The sequence below is a fragment of the Arachis ipaensis genome, chromosome B05 (genome assembly GCF_000816755.2).
Source record: "Arachis ipaensis cultivar K30076 chromosome B05, Araip1.1, whole genome shotgun sequence".
Taxonomy (NCBI): Eukaryota; Viridiplantae; Streptophyta; class Magnoliopsida; order Fabales; family Fabaceae; genus Arachis; species Arachis ipaensis.
The window spans coordinates 148,097,999-148,108,027 of record NC_029789.2 but is presented as its reverse complement, the minus strand read 5'-3'; the positions used below and the strand labels follow the sequence as shown (position 1 = coordinate 148,108,027).

At 39.6% G+C, this 10,029-nt stretch overlaps 2 protein-coding genes across 2 annotated transcripts; both read left to right on the top strand.

The window, feature by feature from the left end:
- On the top strand, positions 325 to 6,479 carry LOC107644911. Its single transcript, XM_021124085.1, has 4 exons — positions 325 to 1,441; positions 4,505 to 5,416; positions 5,485 to 5,546; positions 6,243 to 6,479. Exons 1-4 carry the CDS (start codon positions 337 to 339, stop codon positions 6,477 to 6,479), a joined length of 2,316 nt encoding a protein of 771 aa, XP_020979744.1. The 5' UTR covers positions 325 to 336.
- On the top strand, positions 7,575 to 9,143 carry LOC110262690. Its single transcript, XM_021103275.1, has 2 exons — positions 7,575 to 8,796; positions 9,024 to 9,143. The coding sequence occupies exons 1-2, from the start codon at positions 7,693 to 7,695 to the stop codon at positions 9,054 to 9,056; spliced, it is 1,137 nt and encodes a 378-aa protein (XP_020958934.1). The 5' UTR covers positions 7,575 to 7,692; the 3' UTR covers positions 9,057 to 9,143.

Below are 10,029 nucleotides of genomic sequence, written 5' to 3'. Positions count from 1 at the left end.
AAATATTATCATATTATTTTGAAAAACTTTATAGTTTATGTAGTAAAAATATGATTATAAGCAAAATTAATTATTTTACTATCACATATTTAATTATTCTAATAATTAATTATTTAGTTAAAAAAATATCTAAATATATTAGACAATTGAAATCTATGTGTTCAATTTTCAAAAATCGAGATGTGGCCAATTAATTTAAATAAAAGAAATCCGTGAGGAAATCGGAAATCCAATATTCTATAACCGAAACCATAGCCTACTGCGTCTGCATTCTATCTCCCAGCCATCTAACAAACAAATAAATCCTTTCTTCTCTGTGTTCAGTTCATATTGTTGATGATGGAGTCGGCGGAAACAGGAGCATGCCTGTGGATGGTGACAGACCAAAAAATCTTTGGCATCCGCATTGAGAAGTTAGAAAAATTGGGGAAGAATGAGGTTAGGGATTGGAAATCCCATCTTGAGCCGGCTCCCTTTGATTTCCAGTTGGAGCTTCCAGAGCCCGGCATGTTGTATCCCTTTATCTTCCACTCGAAACTTTTCTTACTCGATGGTCCAACCGATTCTGGCACCAAGATCTGCCAAATCTCCTATGTCGGCGGCAACAAGTTGGACACATCTGAGGCGGGCGCAATCCCTCCGCTACCGACCGACCTTATCTGTTACATGGCAAACATTCAAGATGACGTTTACTTGGCGGGGTATCGTAAGACACCGGAAGGAATGGAGACGGGGTTATGGGTTTTAAGTTCCCTTTCCGGGGAATGGGATTCCTTGTCTATTCCTCCAACCGTGCTCCCTGATTTTGGTCGTTCTTGCCCTCTCTGTTTCGTGCTGGATGATAAGCTCTTCTTTCATTGCCGGTCCGCACCAAGCATTGACTATGCCTACGACCCCCTAACTCTCAGGTGGGAAAAACCGGAGCGCGCATTTTCTTCTTCTGATCGTCAGTTTCACGAACCCCTTGTGCTGGTGTCGTCCCTTGGGGATGTAGACAATTGCAGGGTGGTGCTGACATGGGACTTGAGGAGGCTTCCCTCCGGAGAACATGTGCAATATGACATACACGCTTTGCTGGTGGATAATAAAGATTATTGCGTTCGCGGCCATCAATTCCTTGATGAGTTGTGTAAGGCGATTCAGCCATCCTACTTTGATACTCTGTCCACAGGAATGAACGCTGTTGACCTTGGCAACAGCAAAGTATGCATTATCATCGGTGGTCTCGCAGAAGGCATTCCATCCCTTTGCATTTTAGTAGTTGAATTAGGGTTGGTGGAAGGGGAGGAGCAAAGGTTCTTATCTGTGCGTGTACTCGTGAATCAAGTCTACGATACGATGCCTTACTTAGAGTTAGAGGACAACCGTCTTGAAGTGCTCAACACCTCCTTTATTTTCTCGCTCAGCAAGGGAATGCCTCGCAAACATCCTTACTCCCAAGGTAATGTTGCTTTTGTCACCATGCTTCTTGTTATTTTGTAAGAGTTACCATTAGATTATATCTATCAACAACATTGTTAGGGATTTGGTGAATAAATTTTCTTTATTTTTTAAAATATTGTTATTCTTAAGACCTGAGAACAAAACCTTAGTAGAACAAAAACTATTATATATTTGCTATTATTATAGAGAAAGGTGGATTAAGAGGCACATTTAGTTTAAACTAATATTTTTACCAGTAATAACATTACGGGAATATAGATTTTTTAAAATTATGGTTCACTTTATTCTGACAGTATAGATTATGCATGGCATGAAAGATTTATAAAATCAAGTTACTTTTATAAAAAAAAGTCATAGATTAACAAAAATCTCTGACTAAGAAGACCAAAGTATATGTAGATAAAAAAATCAAATAATAAGATTTTTAGTTATGATTTTCATGTGAAAGAGTTTAAAATTAACTCAACATCAATTTTTTTTAAAACAATTGAATCTTGATTCTAATTATTAATCACAACATTAGTATTCCCTCCAAATCATATGTAATAAATAGAGTAAAAATGGTAGAGAGAAATAGAAAAATGGAGAGAAGTAGATGAGAGAATTTAGGAAGGGAGTTTATTAATTTTGAAACAAATATTTTTTCTCAATTTTAATAAGAGAGTGTTATGTGACACATTTGATTATTAAATTAGATGATAATAAATAATACATAATATAGGTATATTTCAATTTCAATTTTAATATTTTAATTTTAATGCAATTAAAAAATGTCATGTTGAACATTTTGATTGGAAATTAGTAATTAGTCATTGATATTGATAATGATATATAAAATAGATAGAGTGGTTGAAGGAAAGAGAGAAATAGAGAAAGGAAGAGGGAGGATGAGAGAACTCTTTAATTTTGGAGGGAAATATTTGATTTGAATTGCAATGAGAGAGTGACATGTGGTACATTTTGGTTGTAAAATTAGTAAGGAGAATTCCTTAATTTTAGAGGTGTTCGTTAGTCTGGGTGTCGAACGGGTCGGATGAGCGGAGATGGTGTAAGAGATGAAGGGAATCTGGATCCTGGATTGATGGTGAATGGGTGTATCTCCCGGGCTGGCATCTTGGGATGGATGGTTGGAGCCTCGCGACCTCCCGAGCTGTTGTGGTGTAAAGGGGGAGCCACCTGCAAAAAGGACTCCAACGCCCAAATCAGAATCCGTACAGATGGCAGTAAAAGTGGAGTGTAGTGAAGTACCTCGGGGAGGGGTAGGGCCCTCCCCCTATATACCCTGTACTTAGGGCGGTCCCACAGGAGCAGACCCGCCTTCCAGGAAGTTTCCTTGCCCTCAGCTGTCAGGTGCCCAGCTGGAGGGGTGGAGGGGTCGAGTCGGACTCCTGGCCTGGGTGTGATGTGCCCGTCGGGTCGGCGAACCGGTTCGAGACATTGTGCCAGCTGGGCTGGGCCGGAATAGTGCCCCCAACGCGTCAGTTATGGTCGTGAACGCCGTTGTTGGCGAGTTCGGATCTCTCTTATTGTGTTGTCGCTTGGTCGGACGTTCGTGATCAGGCCGTGCCTTCTACGCGCGCATGGGCTTCGTCGTCTCAGGCGAACGTCATTTGTCGCCTCGTTTCCTGCTCTGAGCATTTAATGCTCTTGATAACTGATTTGAAACCTGGGTGAAATTTCCTTTCTGCCCTTGCCTTTCGCGCTTCTAGGCGTTAGTTATTGTTCAGTTCTCTTTGCTTTAGCGTTTCAGTTTCTCACTTCACTGTCACAAACTTCACATTTCCTTCTGCATTCTCTGAAGCTCTTCATTTGCGTTCGTCCTTGATTTAGCAAAACTTCCTCAAGATTTCGCTGCTCCTTTCAATCATCATCACCATTCTGGTATGTTTCTTCTTTCTTTCCTGTTTTCCCAGTTTTGCCTCATGGCTATGCTGCTTGAAATTCTTTCCCTGTTTGGACTTGCTTGGATTGAGTGTTGGATTTGCATGTTTGAGTTGTGACCGTGTTAGGTAGATGTTAGGGGGTTGCCATTTAGGTTCCTGATTTTTGGTCTTTACTTAGCTTATAGATTTAGCCCTAGCTTGACTGTAGATATGCTCATTGTAGCATTTAGCATTCGTTCCTGTTTTCCTGACATGCCGGCCTTATAGTCTGACCTTGACTAGTGCCCTCACTGTAGGTATGACGCAATTTCCCCTCCCAAGACCCCCTGTTGATAGATATACCTGGGTCACCTCGGATGTGAAGGGTACGCCTTCACAAATAACACTAGAGGAGCTCACGGAGTTCCATCTTCGCGACCAACTGTGTGGGGGTGGTGACGAGGAGGGACCTATGAAGTGTTCGTCCCTGCCGACCACGAACGTATTTGCTAGCTTAACCTTAACCCCCCCGGATTGCCGACTGGATTTGGGTGTATAAAGCGATGTTCACCGTCTTGGGGGTTCGCATCCCCTTCTCTCTTTTTCAGATGGCCCTTTTAAACCGGTGCGACGTGGCTCCGTCGCAGTTGCATCCAAATAGTTGGGCCGTTATCCGTTGCTTCGAAATGGCTTGTTAATATCTCGAGCTGCCGGCCTCCGTCGAGGTATTTTTGTGGCTGTTTGTCTTGACAAACCCTTCAAAGGAGGGTAGGCATAAAAAGGGGTTCATGTCTTTCCGGGCTGCTCAGAGTAGACGGATCTTTGGGACATTTGAAGATTCGTTTCACGGTTTTAAGGATAAGTTTTTCAAGGTCCAGCTTGCCGAGGGTCATCACCCTTTTTGGCTAACTTTGGAGGGGGAGAGACGGATTCCGACCTATTGGAGTTTCGGGGCCGGGTCCAATGCCTTCACTAAAGTGACGTATAAAGGCTTGACCCAATGAGACAATAATGTAGCCGACGTGTTGTTGGCAATATTCAATAAAAATAATATCAACCCCCATCTTTTGATGGGTGATTGGGAGACGGGTAGAGGCTATGTGGGTAAGTTGTCGGTTGCTTCTAGTGTTGCCCCTCTGTCCCCCGCTTTTATATATATATATATGTATCCCGGGCTAACGACTTGTTGTGTGTCGCAGTAAGTATGGCCGCCGAACACACTGGACTTGAAGATTTGATGTCTCAGTTCCTCCCTGGTCATAGTGAGGATAGCTCTGCCACCCAGTCTGCCGAGCAACCGTCCTCCCCCAATGCCGAGGTGCACTCAGCTCCTCCTCCCCCACCACCGAAATCTACCGGCCCAATCGTCACCACTGGTCCGAGCAGCAGTGGAGTGGGGCCTCCTGAGGTCGAGCCGGCTGGAGAGGGTGCCGATGTCGCTATAGTCAACAACCCTCGTAAGCGGAAGCCGACCTCTAGTCCTGAGAGGTCGCTTACCGTAATGGAGAAGAATTTTGACGCCGGGGGCTTCATTGACACTCAGCTTATGCCTGGTACTGACGAATTCTTCCATGACAGGGACCTTGGAGCTCAGGCTCAGTGGATCTACCGATGCATGTTAAGGGCTGCGACTATTGTCAGGAGAGCTGAGCCTATTCTGACTCAAGCTGGGACGTTGGATGGGAAGTATCGCCAATCCGTTCAGGAGGTTGAGAGCTTGAGATCGGAGGTCAAGGTCTTGAGAGAGAAGTTAGCTAACTCGGAGGGAAAGGTGAAGACCTCCGACGAAGCGGTCGCCCGTCTTACCGAGCGGGAGATGACCTTGGAGTCTCAGCTCAACTTCGCTCGTGGCGAGACTTCTGCAGCCCAGGCCAAGGTTACTGCTCTGGAGGCCAAGCTTGAAGAGGTCGAGAAGTCGGCCAAGAGCGCTAAGGATGAAGTCGCCGGGCTGATGGGAGAGGTTGCCGGTTTGAAGAAGAAGAATAAGGACACAGTGAAGAAGGCAAGGGAAGTGATCAATGGGACCGAGGAGGCGATTAAGGCCCAGGTCAAGCTGCTTTCTCCCGACTTTGACATTTCTGCAATTGGGGCTTTCAAAACTATTCGGGATGGTCAGATTGTGGACATCCCGAGAAAATGATGTAATTTTACTTATTCGTTATTTTGAACTATGTAATAGTTTGTGTGGATCTCTTGAACTCTTGTGTAATTTCCTTAACTGATTTATCGTTTTGCTTATTGGTAATTGGTGACTTGAATTATTATTATATTATCCATGCTTAGAATGATGGCGGTGGGAAATGGGTGGGACAGGTAGAGACTCTCAATCAATAGTGGACCTGCAAGCAAAGCAGGACCAGTTATTAGTACGTACATGGTGATGCAGATGCTTTAATTTGCTCCAATTTCGTAATGTTAACGAAGCTATGCCGCGTGGTGGATTCTTAATATACTTATTACACAAAAAATACAACTTTTGGAAATTTTTTTCTGAATTCTTAATTCCCACTCTTGTGGATAAGTTGTGTAGTAAGTAGGCGCATACCATGTGATTGCAGCAGACTATGCTCCTGTGGTGATTTGTTCGATCATTCTTCTTGGAGCGTGTTAAATAAATATTCCAGTAATAATAAGACAGTTAACGTGAATATTTTTCTTGCGAGAACTTGATGCAATGCCGCTCTATAAGAAATTGCGCTTCCACTCGTTTTGTTTTGTTACTTTTGATGGCAAAAGTTGTTACAAAATTTTGCATCCCACATCTAGATTTATTGTTTGTGTTATTTCTAAATCTAGATGAATGGATAATAGTTAACAAAGATCATAGCAAAATTTGACAGAGGATGTTATTTTTGGTGTGCAGATTAAGTGTTATATGAAGCAGTTGTTGTCAATTTTCAAGAAAGTTCATTGCTTTGTCAAAACCTATTGGAACAGGGCCTTCTAACAAGTTGCCACCAAGATCAAGGGTGTGAAGATTGGTTAGTTGTGAAGTTGAAAATCCAGTGGAATATGTTTGATGATGTGAATAGGTTAGCGGAGAGACGAAGATCAACAAGAGAAGATGAAGAATTCACAATGGAAGTAAATGACACGAGAAAAGTTGTATCCATAAGACTGGAATTTGACAAATCAAGCTCTTCAAGGTTGGAGCCAAAGTTAAAATTGGCTTGAAATATTGATGAAGTGAGATTGTTATAGGAAAGGTCAAGGATCACTAGAGAAGGAAAGTAGCACTAATGCATACACACATTTCAGAACGTAATTGAGAAGATGATAGAGAATTTTATGTAATGTTCTCTAAGCTTGCTCTCTTGGGAAACTCTAAGCCCAATATTCATTTATATATTTGAATAAAGTGTATGTATTCTACTTCTTTAATATCACTTTTATTGAGTTAATACTCTTTCGCTTATTGATTTTGAAATTAAGTAAGATGATAAATTTAATAAAAAAAAAATATTTTGGATAAGAACAAAGAAAAAAAAAAAAAAAAAACAGATTTTCTTGACTAAATTAGGATAAAATAATATAATTTAGTACAATAAATAAAATACACACATTGGAGCCATTTTGAAAAAATTAAGATTTAAAATATGTGAGAGATAGAAGTTAAAACCAACTACTACTAGCTAGTAGTAAATTTTATTCCTAGATGAAATCAACCACTCATGTAAAGCTGTGACCTCTTTATTTATTTTGATTTCATTTTTGTTATAATTATGGATGAGATAAACTTTAATTTTATGCAATACCTATATATAAATCTATGTGATTAGAAAAAAATCATATTACATTTATAAAAAAATAGAATTAGGATCCTCTAAAGTAAGAAAGTTGATAAAGTGGTAAACTAAAAAGTTAATCACTATTAATTTTATAACTTTTATAAAATATGTATCTTATTGTCTTAATTTAAGAGTGATTAACTTCTCACTTTATTATTTTACCAACTTTTTTACTTGAGAGGATCTTTATCCAAAACAAAATAAGCACTAATTGGTTATAATATATAAAAATTATGTATTTGACATAGGGCTGGAGGTGAGTCAAGCCAGTTCATGAGCCAGCTCGAGCTCGACTTGTTAAGAGCTCGATAAGCTAAGCTCGTGAGTTGGTGAGCCAAGCTTGAGCCTGAAATTAAGCTCATAAATTAAATGAGTGGAGCTTGAGCTTGGATAAGCTCAGCTCATTAACTCGTGAGCTGGCTCGATTATATATATATTATAAGAATCTTAATTATTTTTTAAATAAAAGAAATCCGTGAGGAAATCGGAAATCCAATATTCTATAACCGAAACCATAGCCTACTGCGTCTGCATTCTATCTCCCAGCCATCTAACAAACAAATAAATCCTTTCTTCTCTGTGTTCAGTTCATATTGTTGATGATGGAGTCGGCGGAAACAGGAGCATGCCTGTGGATGGTGACAGACCAAAAAATCTTTGGCATCCGCATTGAGAAGTTAGAAAAATTGGGGAAGAATGAGGTTCGGGATTGGAAATCCCATCTTGAGCCGGCTCCCTTTGATTTCCATTTGGAGCTTCCAGAGCCCAGCATGTCGTATCCCTTTATCTTCCACTCGAAACTTTTCTTACTCGATGGTCCAACCGATTCTGGCACCAAGATCTACCAAATCTCCTATGTCGGCGGCGACACGTTGGGCATTTCTGAGGCAGCAGTGCCGGGCGCAATCCCTCCGCTACCGACCGGCGACCCCTTTTACATGGCAAACATTCAAGATGACGTTTACTTAGTGGGGTATCGTAAGACACCGGTAGGAATGGAGACGGGGTTATGGGTTCTAAGTTCCCGTTCCCGTTCCGGGAAATGGGATTCCTTGTCTATTCCTCCAACCGTGCTCCCTGATCTTGGTCGTTCTTGCCCTCTCTGTTTCGTGCTGAATGATAAGCTCTTCTTTCATTGCTGGTCCGCACCACCCATTTACTATGCCTACGACCCCCGAACTCTCACGTGGGGAAAACCGGAGCGCGCATTTTCTTCTTCTGATCGTCAGTTTCACGGACCCCTTGTGCTGGTGTCGTCCCTTGGGGATGTAGACAATTGCAGGGTGGTGCTGACATGGGACTTGAGGAGGCTTCCCTGCGAAGATGGTGTGAAATATGACATACACGCTTTGCTGGTGGATAATGAAGATGATTGCGTTCGTGGGCATCAATTCCTTGATGAGTTGTGTAAGGCGATTCAGCCATCCTACTTTGATAGTACGTCCATAGGAATGAACGCTGTTGACCTTGGCAACAGCAAAGTATGCATTATCATGGGTGGTCTCGCAGAAGGCATTCCATCCTTTTCCATTTTAGTAGTTGAATTAGGGTTGGTACAAGAGGACAAGCAGCAAAGGTTCTTATCTGTGCGTGTACTGGTGAATCAAGTCTACGATACGATGCCTTACTTAGAGGACGACCGTCTTGAAGTGCTCTACAACTCCTTTATTTTCTCGCTCAGCAAGGGAATCCATACTCCCAAGGTATAATGTTGCTTATTGTTAGGGATTTGGTGAATAAATTTTCTTTATTTTTTAAAAAATTGTTATTCTTAAGACCTGAGAACAAAACCCTAGTAGAACAAAAGTATTTACTATCTTGACTATTATATATTTGCTATTATTATAGAAAAAGGTGGATTAAGAGGCACATTTAGTTTAAATAATTGCAGTCTTGGGTTTTGTATTGAGCTTGACATATTATGTTACAGATTGCATGTCTCCAAGGAAAGAGTCCAAGCTAGCTAGTGGGACGAATCCAAGCAACCAACAACAGCTTTCCAACAAGAATGACTAACTTCAACTTCTTCATGTATGCTTTATTTTATTATTCTGTGCTTTGCTATGATTACTTCTTTTTCATTGGCGATCAGATTTTGAATATTGATGTGTTTATTCCGCTATTAAATCAAGTTAGACATGTTAGTAGGATTTCAATGTTCATATATTATGTACTTTTTTAGGTTATAATCTTTTTCATTCACAAAATTGAGAAAATATAAGTTTTAGTCCAAGAGAATAGGTGAATCAATAAGAGCATATGAGTCAAGAGGAATAAGTGATGTATCTATTTAACTTGTGGCTTATTCCTCTTTCTCTTTTTTACTCTTTTTTTTTTTTGATATTTTAATATTCATTTATATAGTTGAATAAAGTGTATGTATTATTCAACCCATTTTGAAAAAGTCACAAAAAAAAAGCCATTTTGAAAAATATTGAGATTTAAAATATGAGAGAGAGAGAAAATGTGTTAAATCAACTACTACTAGCTAGTAGTAAATTTTATTCCTAGATTAAATCAGCCACTGATGTAAAGCCATCTTTATTTATTTTGATTTCATTTTTGTTATAATTATGGATATGAGTTCAACTTTAATTTTATGCAATACCTATATATAAATCTATGTGATTAGAAAAAATCATATTAAGTGTATAAAAAAATAGAATTTAGATCTTCTAAGGTAAGAAAGTTGATAAAATGGTAAAATTAAAGGTTAATCACTATTGATTTTATAATTTCTATAAAATGTGTGTTTTATTATCTTAATTTAAGAGGGATTAATTTCTCATTTTATCATTTTACTAACTTTTTCACTTTAAAAGATATTGATAAATAAAAATAAACACTAATCAGTTATAATGTATAAAAATATGTATTTGATATCTCAAAAAAATTTTATTATACTATTATAAACAAATTTAATTTTTTTACCGTTA